A 24,363-nucleotide genomic window follows, 5' to 3' on the forward strand; every position below is an offset into this window, starting at 1 on the left:
CATGCAAACAGACTTGCACCTGCTTAGTCGTGCTTATTTATCCTTACTACTGCTCTATTTTCGACAGTCATAGGTGGTGGATTTGGCAAGTGTATGGGGGTTATCGTTCATTACACTGCTTACTACTCTAGTTACACATATATGTTATTTATTAGGTTGTACAACTAAATATATTGATCATAACAGTGCTTTGACATGGAAATTGAATGTACTGCAGTGGGACTCAAACCGGGATTGACTGCTCATGAGACGAACGCTCTGCCCACTACAATATTGCTGTACTGCTTCCTTTGCAGATATCCTGCTTTTGCTATTTCAGCTACATTAACCATAGCTAAGTAATGGGCACATCTGCGCACCTACGGTTAGCTTTGATCAGTGTTTTAAAGCTATAGATGGGTTTCATCTTTTAATTTATATGTCCTATTGCTGTTGTACACGTGGAGGGGGTCTGTTGGTGGGGATATGGGGAAACCTCTGAGCGATCTCGCTCATTTCTTAACCGCTTCTGCAGTTCGACATTGCAGGGGCGTGTTTATTCTGAGTGCTCTGCTCTCAGACACGCCCCCTGCACTCGTACGCACTCCATAATAAGCCTAGGAGGAGTTCTGCCAGCGCACCTTCATTACTATACATGGTGCGCTGCCTTCCTGCTCCTAAACGGGCTCTTCCTTGCAGGACTAAACTAGTCCTGCACGGACGTTTGGTAAATCTGGGGGGGGGGGGGGGGTTGTTTTTTTTTTTTTTTTTTTTGTTTATCTACACTTTCTTCTTGTGAAGAAAAAATTGCTTTAAATAACCTAGTTTCTTCTATTAGACAGGTCACTACTCATTGTTTGCATGGTCTTCCAGCGCTGTGACCACTGGTATAGTTTTAAGGAGGTTTGCTTGGCTGCATTCTCAGAACCTCCCAGTTGATAAAAATGAGATTTTAACGTCCCCTTTAAATAAGTGATTTAGTGTTTGGCTCCTGTGCTGCAGAGGTAATAGTGTGATGAAAGGAGCAAGCTGATCAGACAAATCTCAGCGTTTATTTTTTTTTTTTTTTTTTTTCCAGCTCTCCTTCTCCAAATTGTCCAAAGGGCTTTTCTTTCTCATCTATTTTCGGCAAGAAACAGAGTAAGCTGTCTCAACAAAGTTCAGGTAAACAGACGTTTAAGAAATGATAAGGAGATTCCAAAAATAAGTCTCATGTATTCTTATCCCCACACTCCACTTATGTCTTTTATACAGATGTTTCTTCAGAAAGCAGTGTGGAGAAAGCAGTGTGGAGCAAGGTGACAATGATCCTCATTGCCCCCTTTTGGCCTAGACAGTTAAAATATAAGAAAAGGAAACCCCACCTGATCTGCCCACAATGGGTGGTGGACCCAGCTCCAGATCTTCTCTCACCAGTCTGCAGCACCTCATTTTGACATTGCAGTCCTCAAGTTAACTGCAAAGTTTCTTCAGTTCCTTGGGTGGTTAGACAGTCTAAGCTTTCGTCACAGGTTTTACTTATCTTGATTCATCTCAGAGAAGTTTCACTTTTGCATATTTTTTCTATTTGGACATCCAGCAGGGACTTGGGCCCTTTCTCAGGTCCTCTTAACTACTCTCCTCAATTTTCTGGCTGGCTTTTTTCATGACAGAGCTAGCTATTCTGCAGTCAGACCAGTCGATGGCTATTTCCAGCTTTCACACAGGAGACGTATCAGACTCCACTTGCATCCTTGAAGTTGTCTGATGCCTTCTTAAGGGGCACTTTCGTCCTTTGGCCTCCCCTCAGGGATCTTGTTTCACCCTGTTTTTCAGGTGTTGATGAGACCTTCACTTGAACCTGCAGCAACAGTTGACTTGAAATATCTTTGGGGAAAAACATTTCCAATTGCTGATACTTCCACTCAAAGGAGCACTGAACTTCATGCTCTTTCTTGTAAGTCTCCATATTTTGTGTTCCAGAAGTACAGGGTATCGCAGAGGACATGCCTTTTGTTTATTCCCAAGGTGTCTTCAGATTTTCATTTGAGCCTAACCATCAGTCTTCCAATTTTCTCTTTTCATTTGTTCAGTAAGGGAGAGTTATATGCTAGATCTTTTGGATGTGCACCGACAGCTCGGATTTTATTTACACTGTGCCAAGAATTAGACAGGTTTGTATCATTCTCTTCTAAATTGTTTCAAACAGTTTGAAAGTAAATCTTTCAAGATAGCTATATGAATGCATATCCCATGTGTATAAGGAGAGGGGAGAATCACTGCCTGGCACTCCCAAAACTTTCTACTAGGGCAGTCGCTACCTCAGCTGCCTTTTCTCCTGAGTACCATTTGGTAGTTTTGTGCAGTAGCCACTTGGCCTAATGTCCACATTTAGTATCTCACTAGAAACTGGACATGCAGTCTAGGTTGTGGCCATCCTTGGGTTCACTCATTCTAAAGAATACGAGACCTCTCAAGGTTTGAATAGCCGCATATTGTGTCCCATCATTTGCGGATGGATAGAAACAACATTGTAGACAAAACTTATGTACTTGCCATAACGTTAGATCTGTGCTGTCTATTTCTGTCCTCCTCAGCTTCCCTTCCTGTTTCCTCTTACGAATTCTCCTTTCATAATTCCTTGGTTCTGGTGCAACTTCACTGATCTCTCAGGAGCCTGATCATGTTATTTCTATGATCAGCATTCCAAGAGTTACCTGTATGCACGTTTTAGGGATTGTTCTTTTGTAAGGGTGTAATTGTCCTTGTAAGAAGCTGGAAAACTCTAAAGTAAATCAGTTAGGGTTGCCATCTTTTGTTGTGGCTAAAACCACACTAAGGACACACCCCTCACATCACCTGTAACCCTGCCCATTCCCACCCCTCTCATGTCCATAAAAGCATAATAAATCAGCAGATTTAAACTCAGTCTTTCCTTTTTGAAACAGAATACCGGAGTTTGTACAGTGTTTTTCCTGACTACCGGAGAATAGATTTAATTTCCGGATAGTCCGGAAGAAAAAAAAATGGATAGGTGGCAACCGTAAAACCAGTGCTATGAATTGGATTATAGGTAAGGGGAGGGGCCTGAGCCTTGCATCCAGAAGCCTGGAGAGTGGCCAAAATTGGATCCAAAGACCCATCCATTGTGGCGAACGGAAGCAGACAACACAGATCTGTTATTGTGGTAAGTACAAAACTTTAATTTCAGCTCTCAAACTGCAGGTTTCTTCTCCAACCTTTGTATTCCTCTTAAACTCCTCCCCATCTTGTTTCCTGTATTGCTACCCTAGCCCATCCCATAGCTGCATGCTCCCTTTATCCTCTATGTAGATGTATATAAGCTGTATGTAGATAGATGTAGGTAGATGTAGAGAGAGAGAGACAGATTATGATATAAACTTTTTTTCTTGCAACATCTACTTTTGGATAGAAGTCGTTATGCATCTTTGTCATATTGTATGCTTGTAACCACTGCATTTATGTATAATGTAGCTCCTAGAAATGACTAGGGTTGGATTATTCATTTGTTCTCCGTACTGCTTTCTCACGTTTTTTTCCCTGTTTTTACTGTTTTTCTGATCTTTTCAGTGGTCTGAGTATGCAAAAAGTCCATATAGGTCAGTGCTTCACCGAAGGTATATACAAAATAAATAAAAATAAACTGTCCACTGGTTTTGAGAAATTTTAAACAAAAGGAGACATTTTGATGGATATATTGATGAATCTTTTGGAAGTTATTTTCTTCAAACTCTCTAACCACAAAGTGCTTGGGGGGGGTGTTCTTTTTGAAATTGTGGACACCATTATCAGTTTTTCAAAGACTTCATTATCTTTTATTTTCCTATCTAATGTTTGCTGACTGATATGCTTTTAAAAATTCAGCTAATTTAAACTTTCATACAAATTTAAGAAAGTCTAGACTGGAAGCTTTCTTGGAGAGCACTGAGTCAAAATCCCTTTTCTAATTTGGAGTTAATTGGACTTTCTACCCTACGGGTTTTTAATTTACTGGTAGTATGTTCAAAATTAATATGTATTGACATTGTATTTATTTTGGTCACCTGTGTAACAGATTTAAGCTGTTTTCACAAATGTCAGTTATTCAGTATTTTGTTGAAACTTTTACACTCTGTAAAATGTGTTTTCTGCATTTTGTTAACCTGCTTTGTTCTGGTTTGATTGTGGATAAAAAAAGTGCTAACTTTTTTTCCCTGAACCTGCTAACATAATTTTTATTTTCTTTTTAAGTGTGTGGCCTCAGTATGTGAAAGACAGAATCCGATCCACATACATGTATTTTGCAGGCAGCATCGGTCTCACAGCCATGTCTGCTGTTGCTGTTAGTAGATCTCCAGTGCTCATGAATCTCATGATGAAGAATTCTTTCTTGGTGAGTTTGAAGCAGGTCATTCATTTAATGGGCTGATGATAATGTGTGTGTGAAAATCCAGTTTTCATAAGAAGCCTTATAAGGTGACTGAATTAGTTGTACAGTAACATAAAGGAGTACTTCTTTTATTTGGTTGAAAGAGAGTCACTGGTGTTGATAGCACTTAGGACTGAAATGGTTGCTATTCCTTTAAACTCTTTCTAGAGGTCATAGAAAGCAGAGCCTTGTTCTTCATACTAACTTGAAAGAAGTGCTGTCAGTATTTGCTTTAAAAAAACTTGAGCAGTACTGTGAGCACAGAAATTATCTTGAGGCCTTAGGAAGGACTTTGGTGTCACTGAACTTTCTCATATTTAACATTGATGGTGCTTTGTATGTCCACTGGTAGACGTGACGGCTAGCAAAATAGGGCACACAAGATGATTTTGGAGGTTACAGAACCTGTTTATGACATAAACACCCAGAGAAAATTATTGCTTCTGGCCTGCATCAGCTTGATTTTTTTTAACCAACTTCCTTCTTTTGGGGGTAGTTGATTGGAATCATGTTTCCCTCCATTTGCTTCATATAAAGTGGAGATGTCTGTACTAGGTTTTGAAACTAGTGCAAAAACATGCTTGCACTCTTTCACTTGAAGGTAACCTACTTCAAGCAGCAACCAATGAGATTTTAACAAGAGTAAGTAAGCATTTCATTTGATTGTGCTAGAATCTCTAACCTTCGAGAGGAATAATTGTGATATGGTAGATATTTTTCTAGATGTAGGGCAGACTCTTGCGACTTGTAGTGCAGAAAGCTTAATGTGTAGTCCAACTTTGAGAGCTTTACAGCCTTACTGTCTCGTCTAGGTGGACACCCTGCCATTTGGACATCAGGAATCTGAATCCTGTGATACAAGGACATTTGTCAGGGACATCTTTAGATGTTCGTTGTTTCACTGTTGCAGTAATTCCTTGGGATTTCCTGCTGGAAGAGTCCTTAGCCAGTCCAAATACCACAGATTGTTTTTTCCCCTTCTCCCGTTCCAACGAATTCCCTGTCGTCCCGTGTCAAGAGTGTAAGGGTAGTCAGCTGGTGCCATTTTTTTCATTTTTGTCTTGTCATTGGAGCCTGATACAGAGCCATTGTCAGTGGTTGGTCTGAAGCCACAGTTTATAATTGCGGTAAAGATTAGTACCCCATGAGGAACAGTTTTCATTATCTACTGATCTGAAGTAGGAACTTCATTTGTCAGCAACCTTTGGGATACTGATCCGATCTCTGATCTGAGTCGGCAACTTCTATCACAGCATAGATCCGAGCTCCTAGCTCCTCGCTTTACCCATAATCCCCTACCAACCCTGACTGACCTCTGATCTAGTTTGCCGCTCTTCAAGCAACAGCTAGATTCCAGAGCTCTTGGTCAAATTTTGAGAGAAAAAGTTTTCATTTTTTTCTTGTACTCTTTTTGAGCGAGTGTTTGTGTGTGTGTGTAGGTGTTCCTTAGCCTAATTTCACTCCTTTTAGCTTGAATTAGCTTAATTTTTTTTTATCTTTTATTTCTCCTCCCTGCCTTCGCTGGTCGCAGTGTGTGTGTGTGTGTGTGTGTGTGTGTGTGTGTGTGTGTGTGTGTGTGTAGGGGCCTAGCGGGTGTGTGTTCTTTTTGTGATGTCGGAGGCCCCTAAAGCCATTTTTTCGAAATGCACAGAGTGTGGTCACAAGCTTTCACCGGCTGATGGCCACACTTGGTGCGTTAGGTGCCTTGGGGTTGAACACCTCTCCTCGGGTTGCGCGATTTGCGCTGCGTTCAACCCCAGGGCACTTAAGGATCGGAGGTCGAAGCTGGACTTAAGGATCGGAGGTCGAAGCTGGTTTTGGCGGGCCTTTTGCCCCCAGACCCGGCTCCGGCCTCCGGTACTTCTGTGACCGCTACCCAGTCTTTGGTAGCGGCCACTCCTGCCCCCCTCCGACCGGGACTCAACCTCCCACTGTGGCTTCGGAGGTGAGGGAGGCCAGGAGGGAGAAGCACCTTAAGCGGCGGGCCAAAGACTCCTCCTCTGCCCCGCCTGCCAAACGGGCTTCTCCCTCCAGGGTTTCTGGTTCACCTCCTCCTCGGATCCGATCCCCTTGCTTCTCACCGGGACCCAAGGAGAAGGTGACCTGGTCCCCGTCGAGGTCATCGAGGCGGTGCCGCCTCGATGGCCGCCTCGAGGTCCACCTTCAGTATGTCAGATGCGGACATGGACCAGATGATGAAGAGGTTCATCCAGGCCCATATGCAGATGGGAGTGCTCTTGCCTCCCCCCCCCTCTGGGGGGGGAGCTTGACCCCCTTTTTTCTCCTATCGCTCCTTCTCCGACCCGCCTTCCGGGTTCGGAGCTGTCGGAGCCGAGCCGCGTTGGATCCGGGGGTGGGTCGGAGCCGACAGTGCTAGGCACTTCGGCTCCGACGATTCCCTCGAGTTTGTCGGATCCGACCTCTCGGAGTCGTGGGCCGAGCTTCGGATCCGAGGGACTCGGTGTGCTTTCGGCACCGTCCCGGTCTGAGTGCATGGGTCCTTCGGATCAGATAGTCTCTGCTCCAGGTCCGATCCCCGTCTCTGATCCGAGTGGGAGTCTGATCTCGGATCCGTCAGAGAGCGGCTCCCCCTCGGCTTTCGCGGTGGTGGAGATGGTACTGTTGAGTGCATCCAGGCCTCCGGTCCTGGCTTCGGCTCCCCCCTGCACTCCCTCTCAGCTGGTCCTGGCTCCCCTCACCCGGCCTTCGGGGCAGCCTGCTTCAGCGCCTCTAGGTGTTCCATTGGAACAGGATATTGCTGGTGAGGACTCCTCGGACAGCCCTCCCGAGGAGGTTCCTCGTAAGTCGAAGTGCAAGAGGAGGCACGTGGACTCCCCTGAGTCCCTCACTGAAGATGCGGACTTGAATGAAGGGGAAGGCTCCCCAAGGTCACCCCCCGAGGATGTCTCCTTTGGAGACATCATGGAAATGCTCAATCGGGGGGGGGGGTCTGCCCCCAAGGCTTCCTCCGACGAGTCCGTATTCCTAGAGGCGTTCGAGGCAGGGCCATCTACCTCTTGGGTGTCCCCGCTCCCCGACCCCTTGGTGGATCTTATAGCCACTAGGGCTTGGAGGGAGCCGGACACTGTAGAGCCTGTTCCCAAGCGCCCGGACAAAATCTTGAGCCCCCCGTCAGAGAGAACCCATTGGAGCAGAGGTCCCCCTGTGGATGCCATGTTGGTGGCGGCAGCCACCAAGAGAGAGTTGGCTCAGGAGAGCCCCATGGTTCATCCGCCGAGCAAGGAGTCTCGCGCAGTGGACCGCCTTGGGAAGCGGTCTTTCAGTTCAGCGACCTTCTCCATGAGGGCCCTGAACTATATGGCACACATCATTCTGATGCAGTGGGATATAATCAAAGAATACGCTGCTTCCCCCCCAGGGTCCATGTCGTAAGGGGACAAGCAACTGTACTCCTCCCGAATGTCCACCCTACGTTCTATTTCCAACACCTCTATGTGGCTTTTGTCTCATGCCACTGAGGGAGCCGCTAGAGCAATTGTAAAATTACTAATTGATGACTGATTACTTGGACTATATAAGCTGGAAGCTGTTTCATCTATTTTATCTGAAGAAGTCAACCTATTTAGGCTCCATTTAAAAGCGCTTTATGGTACCTGTTGTTTTATGCTATCTTTCTGTGGTTTTACTTGGTGTAGCAGTTGCAGTTGGAACTGATTAAAGTCGAAGATTTTTTATCCAACAAGAAGTGGTTTTTCTGCCAGAAGCTTCCTATTTTTTGTTTCCTTGGTTTGTGGACATTTTACTTTAGTTTGGAGCCGCTAGAGCAGGCGGAGTCGGGCTGGTCATGAGGAGGCAAGCCTGGCTCCGACATTGTGACTTCTCGGAACCCTTTAAGGCGTCATTTGCGAATGTCTCTTTTGATGGTTCTGCATTGTTTGGCAAAACCATTCGCAACACCCTTGTCCAGAGAGAGAAAGACGGGAAGACGTCTGCCGTCGGAGTCCGCTTCTCTGCTCCCCAGAGGTCCTTTGCCAAGAACCAAAAGGGTCAGAAGAAGATGTGGTTCCAGAAATCGCATCAATCCGTCTGCTCCAGACAACCAGTCCCACTCGTGGCAGAGGAGGACAGGGTGGACGCCGCCCTAGAGGCAGAGGGGGGTCCCAGGAATTTTGGGTCCCGAGAACCCTTCTCTGAGAGGCCCACGCAGAACCCCTGAGGGGTTACCCGGCTGCTCCACTCTGGAGGCAGTCGGGGGACGTTTTTCGAGGCACCTAGCAATGAGGGAGTCCATAACGGATCGCTGGGTGCTTCGTGTTGTATCCAGAGGCTACCAAATTCCCTTTCTTGTAACCCCCAGAATCAGAAGCCTCCCCGATGTACCACCCTATTAGAGGGAGGCGGCTGCTGCAGAAATTCAGCAGCTCTTACAAAAAAGAGCCATCCAGCCTGTCCCCCCAGATCAGCTCGGATCAGGGTTTTACTCCAGGTTTTTTCTGGTGCCAAAAAAGACGGGGGACGCGAGGCCCATCCTGGACCCCTGTCTCTTGAACCTGGCAGTACCAAAAGTAAAGTTCCGGGTGGTCACACTGCAATCTATTCTCCCACTACTGCAGGAGAACGATTGGATGTGCTCAGTAGACCTCAAGGATGCGTACTATCATATTCTCGTAGACAGACACTCCAGGAGGTTTCTCCGCTTCCGGCTGGAAGCCAGCCATTTCCAGTTCAGGGCCCTTCCCTTCGGTCTCACCTCAGCCCCCAGGGTGTTCACCAAGGTCTTGGCAGCGATAGCGGCCCACCTGAGACTCAAGGGAATTCAGGTCTTTCCGTACCTGGACGACTGGCTCCTTACCGCCCCAACAAGGCATCTTCTTTGCTCATGCAGGGATTATTTCCTCAGTCTGGCTCCACTCTTAGGGTTTACCATCAACATGGCCAAATCCTCCCTGGCTCCTACACAAGTATTGGATTTCATAGGGGCGAGGTTGGACTCCAGACTGATGCTTGCTTTCTTGACTCCAGATCGGCTTCAGAACCTGAGGTTGCACGTGCAGGCCATCCTTCAACTTCAAGCTCCTTCGGCGGAATTGGTCCTGAGGGCTCTAGGGTCCATGGCAGCAATTCCGCTGCTGCCATTGGCCCGGCTGAATATGAGGGTCATACAGTGGACCCTCCAGGTACAATGGTCCCTATCTCGCAATCCCCTGTCTCATCCTATTCCCCTAAGCAGGGTTTGCAAAAGGTCGCTCGCGTGGTGGCTCCAGTCCTCCAATCTCCACACGGGACGCCCCTTCTCTCTGCCTCCGCCAGTCGCCACAGTAACCTCGGACGCTTCTCGCCTGGGGTGGGGGGGGGCACTATTCGGGCAGAACAGTCCAAGGCACGTGGAACGACATAGAGACCTCATTGCATATCAACGTCCTGGAGATGAGGGCGGTGCTTTTGACGTTGCAAGCACTTCACAACCCTCTTCCAGTGGGGACGATTGCGGTACAGACGGACAACATGTCAGTCGTCTGGAACATCAACAAACGGGGGAACCATGTCTTACCCTCTCTGCCGCGAGGCCATGAGAGTGTGGGAATGGGCGATATCCACCAACCGCTTTCTCATCGCAGTGCACATTCCGGGACGGTCCAACATTTTAGCGGACAGGCTCAAGTCGTACTATCCTGACTCCTTACGAGTGGTCTCTCAATCCTCTAGTGGCAGAGCAAGTATTTGCCCGATGCGGGCGACCTTGTTGCGATCTTTTTGCCTCTCCCTCAAATACCAAATGCAACGATTACTTTGCTCTGATCCCCCCTCCGGGAGAGTCCCCGAGAGACTCTCTAGTTCATGCTTGGCCTCCCGGTCTGCTTTATGCTTACCCGCCTCTGCCCCTGATGTTGAAACTGTTGCAGAAAGCCAGTCAGTTGGGGAGCAAGATGATCCTCATTACCCCATTCTGGCCTCATCAGACGTGGTTCCCTTACCTATGGTCTCACCTGATTCATCCGTCCTGGATTCTGGATCACCTCCCGGATCTCATTTCACACCCCCTGGGTCTCCCTACTCCGAACCTGGCCAACCTAAAGCTGACTGCTTGGTTGCTCCAGTTCCACTCCTGATGAGGACTCCCGGAATCTCATCACCAGTCAAAGCCATTCTAGTAGCAGCTCACAAGCCTTCCACCAGAAGGGTCTATCGGAGTAAATGGAAACGTTTTTCCATTTGGGCAGAACATAGTCATTTAGATCCCTTTACGGCGCCGGTAGCGTCGGTTCTAGATTTTCTAACTTCTCTCTTTCACCAGGGGGCTAGTTCTTCCATGGTCAAGGTGCAACTTGCAGCAATTTCACACTATCATATAGGGCAGGAGTCAGGCCCGCTTATTACTTCCAAACTGTGGAAGACCTTCCTTAAGGGTACCTTCCTCCTCAGGCCCCCGGTCAAAGAGGTGGTACCTCCATGGGATTTATCCCTAGTTTTACAGGCCTTGACTAGCCCCCCTTTTGAGCCGGCGGCCACTGTTGATCTTAAATACCTCTCTTGGAAAACGGCCTTTTTGGTGGCCATAACTTCAGCCAAGAGGGTCTCGGAACTCCAGGCTCTGTGTCAAACCACCGTATTTGGTCTTCCACCCAGACAGAGTTCACCTCAGGATCAATCCGTCTTTTCTACCTAAGGTATCTTCTGAAGCTAACATTAATCAATCTATTAATCTTTCAGTATTCTTCCCCAACTATCAAAACAAAGGAGAGTATAAGCTGCACTCTTTAGACGTGCACAGACAACTACATTTTTATATTCACTGAACTACTGGTCATAGGCAATCCGATCAGTTGTTTATCTCCTTTGCCAAAAACAACTTCGGCAAGTCGGTTTCTAAAGTTACCCTCTCCCGATGGATATCTAGTTGTATTCTCTTAGCATATCAGAGCTCGGGAAGGCCTGCACCTCAGGGAGTCCTTGCTCATTCTACTAGGGCCGTTGCTACATCGGCTGCTTTCAAGGCTAGGGTTTCTCTGGATGACATTTGTTCCGCAGCCACTTGGACTTCATCTCATACCTTTATCAGCCACTACAAAGTAGATATTGTCTCCCGAGGTAGGGCGTCTTTTGGCTCTGCAGTGCTCTGGAATATTCTTCCATGAAGGCCACCCAAGATTTAGGTAGCTGGGGACTCTGTCCCAAAGGTTGCTGACAAATGAAGTTCCTACTTCAGATTAAGTTATGTACTCACCATAACGTTCCATCTGAGTAGGTATCTTCATTTGTCTGCAACCATCCCCCCCTCCTTCCCCATGACCAAAATGATCCTACTTTGGGTTCTTTAGATTAGTTCCCTCTGGGACACAGTATTAGCTGTGCTATGGGGCAAACTTGATCTGCGGTCAGTCAGGGTTGGTAGGGGATTATGGGTAAAGGGAGGAGCTAGGAGCTCGGCTCTATGCTGTGATAGAAGTTGCCGGCTCGGATCCGTATCCCAAAGGTTGCAGACAAATGAAAATACCTACTCAGATGGAACGTTATGGTGAGTACATAACTTCTTATTAGATGCCAGTTGTCATGAGAAGTACATGTGTAGTGTGGGGAAACCAGTTCGTCACTGGGATTCCACAGTCTGTCTCTTGTCTGGGGCCAGAGCCCAACTGTCCCCAGTGTGCCTTCTTCAGTTCCAGAACTCTCAAGTGTAGGGCAGAATCGCTAGAGAAGTGCTTAAAGACTGAAAGGGAGCATCTGGGGCCCATGCGTACTGTGGCATCCACCAGTCAAGTTCCACTCCTAACTCATAGTCATGAGAAGCATCTGAAGCAAGTTAGGGTTACAGATGGCAGTTCAGTGCTAGTCTGTTTGTGCCCAGGCTTGTGATTGTTGAAGGAGGAGACTTTCAGTCCCCTCCACTGACAGTGCATGTGATGGAGGTCTGCACTGAGACCCCTTTGGAGTCTGATATGGCATTGATCTCCTTGACATCCACAAGGACTGAAGGAATTCGGTTAGGTTGGAATGGGTCTGGAATCACTGTGCTGATTCCAGCTTCTGATTCATGTTCAAAGACTATTGGGGGGGGGGGGGTTGTTTAATTCTCAGTTTGAAAGGAAGCTTCAGCAAACTGGACCCTAGGCATCGTTCTGGGCATAATAAATCAGAGAGGCCAAACCTAGACACAATACCAAATCAAAGAAGACTGATTCAGCTCGCCTCTACCTAGGCCTCCTGGGAATGTTTCATTAAGCCTTGCCCATATGACCTTGTAAGGCTGGCTGAGGACCTCATGGATATCATGAAATCCAGACAGTTTAGCCATAGCAGGGCACCTCCCACAGAATCTTCTAGCAAAGGAAAGAGAGAATGTTCTTCATGTTTCACTGTTGCAGTCATTACAATTGGGTTATCCTGCTGGCAGGCTACCTGCAGTCAGCCTGAATTCCAAAGTCCTGGTCCGGCGTTGGTTGCTGTTGCCTCCTCCCTGGCGTCAGTGCGTCAGGGGTATAAAAGATGCAGCCGACGCCATTTTCTTCAGTCTTTCTTGCCGCGCAGTGCCCGAAGCAAAAGCAGTTCACAAGTGCCGGTCGGCCGACTCCTGAGATTTTCAAGTTCGAATTTCAGATCCGAAGTCTTCATTAAAGCTAAGTACCCCGTCGAGGAAACATTTTTTCTTGCTCCAGACCGATGTCAGAACAAGTTAATAATTGTATTTCTTGTGGGAAGCAAATACCTCATAAGGATTTTCATTCTTACTGTATTCCTTGCCTAGGCCTAGACCACGACATTGCTAGTTGTCGGTTTTGTGCTAGATTTAACCAACACATTATTAAGCATCGGTACGACTTTGCATTTCATTATTTTGGCAGAAGATTTAATTTATATAATGCCGTCGGAACAGCCGACTGCCGAAAAAAAAAGACAGGCATCCGAGGTCCAAAACAGACGAAGCTTCGGCTAAGCCAGTCGCCGGTTCTCAATGAGGTGCTTTCACAGCCTCTGATGCCCACTACCTCAGAGCCACAGGCCACTTCTGACTCCCACGTGGAGCTGACTAGGCTGCTGGAAACTCAAGGATGTTATGTGGTCCTATCTCGTCTGCATTCCTTACTCACGGGTTCGGAGCCGAGAATCGTCTCCGACTCTGCCATTTCTCTAGCACAAAGTCTCTAATTGGCTGGGCTAACCCAGTATCCCAAGATGCACGTCGCCGTAGCCCCAGATCTCGTTTGCTGCTCGTAGAGTTAGGACGTGGTCTCGCTTGGCTGTGGCTAAGACCCTTTTCAAATACTTTTCTAAGTATTTTGGTAGTCAGTTGTATTGCAAAAGCTATTTTAATAGCTACTCTTCTATTTTTGACTAGTTCTTGTGAGCTTTGTGAGGACTGTTTGTTTGTTTGTGGTATCCTGCTGTTTCGTGGGCTAGGCCCGTTTAAGTTAGAGGACCTAGTCCTCTCCAGTGTTGTTCCCTTGTATTTTTTGTGCTGGTTTTGAGTTGAGTAGTTTTCCCTCTAAGAAACGTTTAACTTAGAGTTTACTACTTGGCCGTTAGTGTGTTTTGGTTTTTCCCGCCTCCCTCTTGTGTTGTCTCTGTCGGCTGGGTGTTGTGCGGTTGTTATGTCTAAAGAACAGAAAGAACATAAACCCTCCGGGTTTAAGAAGTGTATCAAATGTGGCTACAAAATGTCCACTACAGATGGGCATTCCATCTGTGTTTACTGTCTGGGTGCTATTCACCTACAAGAGTCCTGCAGTTTTTTGCCACGTGTTTAGCCCTAGGGTACTGCAGGAAATAAAAAATAAACTGATTTTGAAGGGTCTGATTTAAGCCTTCCTTTGAGGAGGCCTTAAATTCTTCTTCATCTTCTAGTGCTAAATCTAAGCCTGCTAAGGCCAAGAAAATATCTCCGGCTCCGTCTGCCTCTTCGGAGCCTTCGGAGAAGGTTTCAAAAGTGGATACTTCCTCCTCGGCTCCATTGTCCTCGGGGCTGCAGGAGGTATCTGTTGTACTGGAGTCTACCTCTGCTCCGATATTATTGGAGCCTATTTGGAGCCGGTCACCCAGTGTCAGGCATGAGTCTCCAGGTAGGAGATCCCGATCTCCTTCTATTTCTTCAAAATCCTCTAGGCTGTCTGATTTGGGTGTGGATAGGGTGGTTCAGAGGCTCCTGCAGTCGCTGGTGTTAGCAAAACTGTTTTCGGCTCCCAGTCGGCTCCGGAGCCAGTCCCTGTCCTGGTACCAATGATTCCTCCTCCGAGCACCCATGTGTCGTCTGAGCCGGAGTGCCCTGCGCTGAGTGATGTCCTTGTGTCGGCTCCGATACCCCAGGTGAGTCTATCAGAGCCGGCATCGGCTGTTCTGTCCTCTGGATGTTCGTGTTAACCTGCTGCAGTCATCACACTTGGGTTATCCTGCCGTCAGGCGGTCCCGCAGTCGGCCGGAATTGCAAAGTCTTGGTCCGGCATTGGTTGCTGTCGCTTCTTCCCTGATGTCAGTGCGCCAGGGGGTATAAATGCACCCAAAGCCATTTTCTCCAGTCTTTCTTGCCGCGCGGTGCCCGAAAAAGGAGCAGTTCGCAAGTGCCGGTCGGCCGACTCTTGATTTTCGAAGTCGAATTTTGGATCCGAAGTCTTCAATAAAGCTAAGTACCCCATTGAGGAAACTTTTCTTGCCTCAGACCGATGTCAGAAAAAGTTAACAATTGTATTTCTTGTGGGAAGCAAACGCCTCATAAGGATTTTCATTCTTACTGTATACCTTGCCTAGGCCCAGACCACGTAGTCACTGGTTGTCGTTTTTGTGCTAGTTTAATAAGCGTACTATAAAAAGACGCTTTGATTTCGCACAACACTACTTCGGTAGAAAATTTAACTATACGATGCCGTCGGAGCAACCAACTACCAGCGTGCACAAAAAACACAAGGATAAGGGCAGGCAGCCTAGACCCAAGCCTGACTCCGAGGCCTCGGCTGGACAGGTCTCCGGTTCACCGGTCTTCAGTGAGGCTCCGACGCAGCCCCTAACTACAGCAGATTTGGAACCAGAGGCCACTTCGGAGCCTTTGGCGGAGAGTGCTAGGCCGACGCAGCCATTTTGTTTAGCCCCTACCGACGACCCTACAGAAAGAGATGTCCGTGCTGCAGATACAGCTTCGGTTTCTGAAGGCGTCTTCAGACCGACAACGCTCACCATAAAAGCGTACCCTAAGCCTAAGACTCCCATTAAGCCGAAAAAGACTGCACTTCAGTCCCCAGTTCAAGGCCACATGCCTAAGAAACGGATGCTTAAAATGGCTGAAGATTTGATTTCTTTAATCAGGGGTTCCCAACCACCACCCGGCAAAAGGCCTAGACAAGAGGAAGATTATGCCTCCTCTGAACAGGTGTCTATGTCCTCAGGCTCGTCTGAGGACCAAGATTACTCCTTTTCCCCTTATGAAGATTCTGATGCTGAGGATTCTATACCCTCAGCTTCTCCTCCTGAAGACTACTCCTTTGGGGAAACTTTGCACACTAAGAGAACATTTTCACTGGGAAGGTCAGGGCTACTCTGACTCAAAGAAAAGGCTCAGAGAGATGTTCTTCATCTCACATTGCTGCAGTCCTTACACTTGGGGTAGTCCGCTGTCCTCGGTCGGCCCGAATATCAAAGTATAAGGCTGACGTCGGTCAAGGCGCATTAGACTGACATCAGGACGTCAGGGTACAAATGCGCATGACCGACGTCATATCCTCAGTCTTTTTTGCCGCATGGTCCGATGCAGAAGCAGCGTTGCAAGTGCCGTTCGGCGTTCTGAAATTTTTCGAATTCGGAGTTTCAGACCGAGTCAAAGTTGGCTAAGTACCCGTTGGGGAATATTTTAGTTTTTCTTGCCTCAGTGGTTTACGGATGTCAGAAAAAGTGAATAACTGTATTTCTTGTGGGAAACAGATACCGCATAGAGATTATCATACTTTGTGTATTCCTTGTTTAGGGCCTGAGCACGGCGTTGTTGGGTGTCGCTTTTGTGCTAGATTCAATAAGCGCACTATTAAGAGAAGGTTAGATTGTGCCAGGTTAGTCTTGAGCGGTGCAATTATAATATGCCGCCGGATGCTCCGGCGTCCGCTTCTTCAAGAAGCGCAAGGACAAAGCAGCTAAGCCCAGGCAAGAAGAGCCGTCCGTCCGTACCGGTTCTTTAGAGGTGTCGGTGGAGCCGGGGTTCCGCCGGAGGTTTCTCTGGAGTCCCAGGGGGAGACTTTGTTATTGCAGGATGTGGCCTCTCAGGAGGCAGGTCAGGCTGAAGGGGCTTCTCAGGTTACTGTACTCCCCTCCCTTCCTAGGGTGGTTAGGCCCTCTCCTTCTGTTTCCAAGGCTTCTCCCAGAGGCAGGCCAGGTTTAGCTTCAGTTGGTGTCACTCCTAGTTCTTCAGGATCTGTGCCCAAGAAGCATATGCTTAAAATGGCAGAAGATTTGATTACTTTGATTAGAGGTTCTTTGCCCCCTCCTGATAAGAGACCTAGGGTGGAACCTGAGTTGGGGATATTTTGAGCAGGCTTCGGATGTTTCAGAGTCTTCGGCTGAAGACTTGCAGGAGTATTCTCCTTATTCTGATTCTGATGTGGATGATTCTACTCCTTCTGCTTCTCCTCCTGAGGATTTTTCTTTTTCAGAGACTCTTCATTCCATGAGGGAGCATTTTAAGTGGGAAGGTCAGGACTTCTCTGATTCCAGGAAAAGGCTTAGGGAATTTTTGTTTTTACCCCAGCATAGGCCTTTGGCTATACCTCCTGTTCTGGATGTTGTGGAAGATGTGTTTGCAGAGGCTTCTCTTAATCCTGATTCTTTGCCTCCTGCTCCTGTTAAACCGGATAGGTATTACAGGGTGCCTGAAGCTCATAAATATCTTTTAAGAGTCCTAGGGGACCCAGAAACTGTTAGTCAGGGGCCTAAGGGTGTTAAGGCTTCTGTTGTTAAAAATCCAGTTCCTCCAGATAAAGAGGCCAGGGCTTTGGATAGATGGGGAAAGAAAGTCTATACTTCTTCCACCCTAGCTATGAGGGCTTTGAATTGCCAGTTTCACATGTTGAAATACCAAAACTATCTACTTTCTCAATTGAAGTCTAAGGTAGATGCTCTGGCGGAAGGTATTGAGTGTAAAGAGTTACAAGATTTGGTACATGTTTCTGAACAGGTGGGTAAGCATTCTTTGCAATGTGGTTTTGATGCTGTACAGGCCTCGTCTAGGGTGGCTGCCACTGGGTCAGTTCTTCTTGAGCACGCCTGGCTGAGGGATCAGAATTTATCTGACCATGTTAAGACAAGGATTTTAGATGCTCCTTTACAGTCTGATGTGTTGTTTGGCTCACCTGTTGAGGCAGTCTTAAAGAAAATGGAAGACAAGGCTAAGTCTACGCAGACTGTTAAAGATTTTTTGCAGGTTCAGCCTCCGAAGTTTAGTAGGAATTGGCCTACCAAGGGGTGGACGTATCCTTCTTATGATTCCCAGTCTAGGGGTAGATCTAGACGTGGTAGGGGCAGAGCTCAGGGCTCTTTCAGGCCTAGAACAGGTAGTTCACCTGCTCAGTCTTCGGGTGAGGGCAGGGGTCAGTCCTTTCGTAAACAGACCCAATGACCTACCTTTTCAGCTGCCAGAGCCTTCTCGTCTGGCAGCACCTTTGGGAGGAAGGTTGGCTCTTTTCAAGGAAAATTGGAGTTTAATTACCCAAGACAGATGGGTATTGGATATCATACACCAAGGTTACAGGTTTTATTTCCATACCTTGCCTCCTTTCAAAGGCATGCCAGACGTTCCTCCTCAGCAAAGAATAGAGGCTCACAAACAAATTTCTCTGCTACTTCAAATAGGGGCCATACAGCCGGTCCCTATGCCAGAAGTGGGCCTACGATTTTATTCTCGCCTGTTCCTAGTACCAAAGAAGGGGAACACGTGGAGACCAATTTTGGATTTATCTATCCTCAACACTTATCTGGACATTCCCAAGTTCAAAATGTTGATGTTACAACAGCTTTTACCTCTGCTGGGCAAAGATCATTGGATGGTAACTTTAGATCTCAAGGAGGCTTACCTTCATGTTCCTATCAGACTGAGTTGCAGGAAGTATCTGCGTTTTCGGGCTGGGACTTCTCATTATCAGTTCTCTGCATTGCCCTTTGGCTTATCTACTGCGGCCAGAGTGTTCACGAAAGTTCTGGCTCCAGTGATAGCTTTCTTCAGGCTAAAAGGAATACAGATCTATCCTTATTTGGACGATTGCCTGATTCTGGCTCAAGGAAGGGACGAGCTTCTTCATCATTTGCAATATGTGATAGCAGTGCTAAGATGCCTGGGGTATTCTGTGAGCGAAATAAAGTCCAGTCTAGTACCCTCTCAGGACATGTGCTTGGTGCGTCTAAGAGTCAATACAGCATCCCAGATGGCCTTTTGACCCCGGACAAACAAAAGAATCTTTCCCTTTACTTTCATCAATTGTCTCATCAGTCCAGGCTGACTGCAAGGACAGTCCTTCAAGCCTTGGGGTTCATGGCATCTTGTATTCTGGTGCTTCCCAATGCCAAACTGCATATGAGGAAGCTACAATGGTATCTCAAAATGTATGGACACAGCACTGCCAGGATCTGGACACTGTCATTCAGATAATACCTTGCATTCAAAAGGAATTTTGTGGTGGGCTCAGGAATGTCACCTAAACAAGGGACTCTCTGTGACCCGGCCAGAGGCGAGTCAGATTCTAACGACAGATGCCTCAGACAAAGCTTGGGAGCTCATCTAAATGGAAAGTGGATACAAGACACGTGGCCTGCCAGACTACAACATCTACATATCAACTTGAAGGAGATGTTAGCAGTCCAGTTTGCATTAATAGCTTTCAAGGATTTACTTCTTCCAGGGCAGGTGTTGATTCTAACAGACAACACAACTGTCATGTGGTACATCAACAAGCAAGGGGAACACATTCTTATCCTCTATGCAGGCAAGCAATGATTTTGTGGGAGACTGCTCTCAGTTTACAGCTAAATCTTCAGGCAAGGTTTCTGCCCGGAGCACAGAACTCCTTAGCAGATGTGTTGAGCAGACGAATTATGGATCCCCACGAGTGGAAATTGAATCCTCATGTATTTCAGAAATTGACAGTGTCATGGGGAACTCCAGACATAGATCTGTTCGCTTCTCCACTAAACCACCAGCTGCCAAAGTTTTGCACAAAAAGGTTTCATCCCACAGCTTGGAAAGTGGATGCTCTTTCTTTCAATTGGAGCAATCTTCATGTGTATGCCTTTCCACCTCTGCCTCTCCTCCCAAAGGTACTCCTAAAGGTCAGACAGGACAAGCCAAAGATGATTTTAATAGCTCCAGATTGGCCTCGACAGCACTGGTACCCATTACTGAGAAGTCTAGTACGGGAGCCTCCATGGCCTTTGCCTTCGATTCCACACCTTTTGTCTCAGGAGAACAGTCATTTACTCAATATCAAGCTTCACTCTCTTCACCTAACAGCCTGGCATATTCTGTTTTGAACCATAGAGGGTCTCAACTTCCACAGCAAGTTTTGAATGTTATTTTGGAAGCTAGAAGGCCTAGTACAAGGAAAGTGTACGCAGATAAATGGAAGAGATTTTTATTTTGGAGTGCAGCAAAGGATTTTGATGTTTCTGAGCCTAATTTGTGTGGCTCTTCAATATCTTACTGAGTTGCTGGACAAAGGTTTGTCCTTCTCTTCTATTAAGGTTCATGCTGCAGCAATTTCGGCTCACTATGACTGTGACCCACCATTGTTTTCTCATCCTTTGTTCAAGCAATTTCTTAGAGGGGCAAAGAATATAAGACCCCACGAGAGCTCCTACTCCTGCTTGGGATCTCAATTTTGTGTTGGAGAAACTCACTCTACAACCTTTTGAGCCTGCAGCTACTACCGACTTGAAATATTTATCATGGAAGACTGCTTTTTTGTTGGCCATTACCTCTGCAAGAAGGGTTTCTGAATTGCAGGCCCTTATGGCGGTTGAGCCTTTCTTAATTTTCCATAAGGATAGGGTATCTTTGCGTACTAATCCTTCCTTTATGCCTAAAGTGGTTTCTAGTGTGGCTTTAAACCAAACTATTCATTTGCCTACTTTTTATGCAAATCCCCAAAATAAAGGGGAAAAGATTTTGCACACTTTAGATGTACACAGGCAGTTGCGATATTATTTGAGCAGAACTAAAGGGTTCAGGCAGTCTCAGCAGTTATTTGTTTCTTTTGCTTTGAGTTCTCAGGGCAAGCCTGTGTCAAAACAAACTATTTCTAAGTGGATTGGGTTTTGCATTGCTTTCTGTTATTCCCATCATGGTAAGGAGATTCCAGCTGGGATTAGGCCTCATTCCACTAGGGCTACTGCCACTGACAGCTTTTTAAGGGGTGGCAACTAAAGATATTTTGGAGGCAGCTACTTGGAGTTCAGTGCATACTTTCTCTAAGCATTATCACCTTCCACTTTACTCTAAATCTAGGGCTGGTTTTGCCACTGCTATTTTACAGGGCATTTTGGCAGCTCCTGCTTCTTTATAGCTTTGCCATCCTCCCTTACCTCTGCTTTGGGATTCTACCCAAGTGTAAGGACTGCAGCAATGTGAGATGAAGAACATAGTACAGTTTTGTACCTACCATAAATGTAGATGTTCGAAGATCCACATTGCTGCAGTCCAATTTACCCTCCCTCCTTCCCCTCTGTAGTTAGAGGCGGTTGTGTGGGTTGGGTTGTAAATTTTGTGTATATAGTATATATTGTACATATTATTAGTGCTAGGGTGGTTGGTTGGTTGTTTGCTGTCTTTTGGTTTTGACCTTTCTTTTTAGGGTCTTCTGACATCTGGGGCAAGAAAAGACTGAGGATATGACGTCGGTCATGCACATTTGTACCCTGACGTCCTGATGTCAGTCTAATGCGCCTTGACCGACGTCAGCCTTATACTTTGATATTCGGGCCGACCGAGGACAGCGGACTACCCCAAGTGTAAGGACTGCAGCAATGTGGATCTTCGAACATCTACATTTATGGTAGGTACAAAACTGTACTTTTCTTTTACTCCCCCCAGCACAGACCACTTGCCATCCCCCCAGTTTTAGACATTGTGGATGATGTTTAGAATCTAGTTTGAACCCAGATTCTATGCCTCCTGCTCCAGCCAAACCAGACAGATACTATAGAGTACCTGCCAAACCAGACAGATACGGTAGAGTACCTGACTCCCACAAATTCCTTTATAAAAGCCCTGTTGCTGATCCAGAGACTATCTCCCAGGGTCCCAAAGGGGCTAAGGCTTCTATGGCAAAAAATCCTGTACCCTCTGAAAGGGACTCCAGAGCACTTGACAGGTGGGGAAAAAAGGTTTACACCTCAGCCACTCTAGCTATGAGAGCACTAAATTGCCAAATTCACATGCTAAAATATCAGCAATTTCTAATGTCTCAATTAAAACAAAAAATGAGCACAGTCCCTCACCAGTCTGAATTGAAAGAAATGCAGTATTTGCTGCATGCAGCTGAGCAGGTGGGCAAACATACTTTACAATGTGGATTTGATTCCTTAGAGGCTTCCTGCAGAGCAGCTGTCACTGGGTCTGTTATACGTAGGCATGCTTTGTTAAAGGAACAAACTCTGCCTGATCATGTTAAGGCAAAGCTTCTAGATGCTCACTTACAGCAGGATGTTCTATTTGGAGTTAAAGCAGAAGAAGTCTTAAAGAAAATGGAGGATAAGGCAAAATCTATTTAAACAGTCAAAGATTTTCTACAGGTACAGCCCCCTCGCTTCAGCAGAAATTGGCCAACAAAAAATTGGTCCTTTCCAGCTACTGACAGACCACAGAGGGGTAAATACAGACGTCCAAGAGGCAGAGGACAACCACAAGCCCAATACAAACCTCAACAATGGGGCACTACAACATAGAAGGGAGGAGAAGACAGGCCCCAAACTGCTAGAAGGCAAACTCAATTACTTGCACCTCATCCGGCCAAGCAATACTCTCTTGGCAGCTCCCTTGGGAGGAAAACTCGCACTCTTTATAGGCAACTGGCACATTGTCACAAAGGACAAATGGGTCCTAGACATAATTTCAAAAGGATACAGATTCCATTTCCACACCTTGCCAATGAAAAGAGGAATGCCAAACCTGCCACAAAATCAATGGGCAGAGGTACAAAAATAAATTACAGCTCTCATGGACATGAGAGCCATTCAGCTGGTACCTACACGGGAGCAAGGCCAAGGATTTTACTCAAGACTCTTTCTAGTCCCCAGAAAGGACAATGCCTGGAGACCAATTCTGGACCTTTCAATTCTAAACACCTTCTTACAAGTACCCAAATTCAAGGTGCTAACACTACAGCAGCTTCTTCCCATGCTGGGCAAGAAAGCATGGCTAGTAACGTTGGACCTCAAGGAGGCATACCTGCATGTCTCTGTCAGACAAAGTTGCAGAAGATACCTCTGTTTCATTGCAGGTTCAACCCATTACCAATTCTCTGCACTGCCCTTTGGCTTATCCACTGCGCCCAGGGTCTTCACAAAATGCCTGGCACCAGTAATTGCATTCTGCAGGCTAAGAGGAATTCAAATATACCCATACCTGGACGACTGCCTCATCCAAGCAGAAAGCAAGGACATCCTCTTACATCTGGCTTTTGTAAAACATCTAAGTTGCCTAGGGTACACAGTAAACGAAAATAAATCAAATCTAGTACCCTCACAAAATATGACATTCCTGGGTGCCAGCTTGAATACAATGGCCCAGAAGGCTTATCTGACGCCAGACAAACTACAACTGACTCAATATTTCAAAACAATGCCAACAAAGACCCAACTCCCTGCAAGAAAAATTCTGCAGGCCTTGGGCTTCATGGCATCTTGCATTCTACTAATACCATTTGCAAAGCTGCATATGAGGAAATTAGTGGTACCTAAAAAGTGTATGGTCTCAACACAGCCACAGCTTGGACACGATATCTCTCATTCCCTGCCTACAACAGGAGTTTCTGTGGTGGTCACAAGCATGTCACCTCAACAAGGGTCAGCCTTTCACCTTGCCCCCAGCCAGGGAAACAATGACAACAGATGCATCGGACTACGCCTCGGGGGCACACATGGCAGGACACTGCGTTCAAGGCATATGGACTGCAGATCAAAGGAATCTGCACATCAATCAAAAAGAGATGTTAGCTGTACAGAATGCTCTGACAGCCTTCAAAAACCTATTACATCCAGGACAACTTACAATAAGGCCAGACAACACCACAGTAATGTGGTACATAAACAAACAAGGGGGTACACACTCCTACCCTCTATGCAGGCAAGCAGTGAACTTGTGGAACACAGCACTGGCTTACCAAGTTCAGTTACAAGCTCAATTCCTGCCAGGAAAAAAGAACACATTGGCAGATGACCTCAGCAGAAACATCATGGATCCCCACGAGTGGAAACTGAATCCACAAGTATTTTACAATAACTCAAAGATGGAGCCTGCCAGACATAGACCTATTTGCCAGCCCCCAAAACGATCAGCTGACAATTTTGTACAAGGACACTTCACCATCAAGCTTGGAAAGTGGACGCACTCTCAGGTGGAAAAACCTGACAGCATATGCCTTCCCTCCATTGCCTCTTATCACAAAGGTGCTTCTGAAAGTGAGAAAGGAGAGACCACGACTAATTCTCATAGCCCCAGACTGGCCACGTCAGCACTGGTACCCTCTATTAAGGAATATGGCCCAGGGCCCACCTTCGATTTTACCACAAATTGCCCATTTGCTCACACAGCAAAAACAATCAGATTCTACACAGCCAGCTCAAAACCTTAAATCTGGCTGCATGGCATATCACCTAACCATCCAGTCAGCTCCTCTTTCCCAAGCAGTTATGGATGTTATTCTGGAAGCTAGGAGGCCCAGCACCAGAAAGGCCTACTCGGACAAATGGAAAAGGTTTTGCACCTGGAACCAAGCTAGAGGCCAAAATACACTTCAACCTCACATGCCTCAGATTCTACAGTATTTAACGGAGATGTT

The 24,363-nt window shown here is 46.7% G+C and overlaps 1 protein-coding gene across 1 annotated transcript in view; it reads left to right on the top strand.

Moving 5' to 3' along the window:
* Positions 1–24,363, top strand: part of GHITM (growth hormone inducible transmembrane protein) — a 716,610-nt gene that overhangs the window by 311,911 nt on the left and 380,336 nt on the right. The window contains exon 5 of the mRNA XM_044056881.1: positions 4,210–4,351. Coding sequence (XP_043912816.1) covers positions 4,210–4,351 — 142 coding nt within the window. The remainder of the gene's footprint in view (positions 1–4,209; positions 4,352–24,363) is intronic.

The sequence above is a fragment of the Protopterus annectens genome, chromosome 14.part0 (genome assembly GCF_019279795.1).
Source record: "Protopterus annectens isolate FY-2018-M chromosome 14.part0, PAN1.0, whole genome shotgun sequence".
In the NCBI taxonomy this organism is placed as follows: Eukaryota; Metazoa; Chordata; order Ceratodontiformes; family Protopteridae; genus Protopterus; species Protopterus annectens.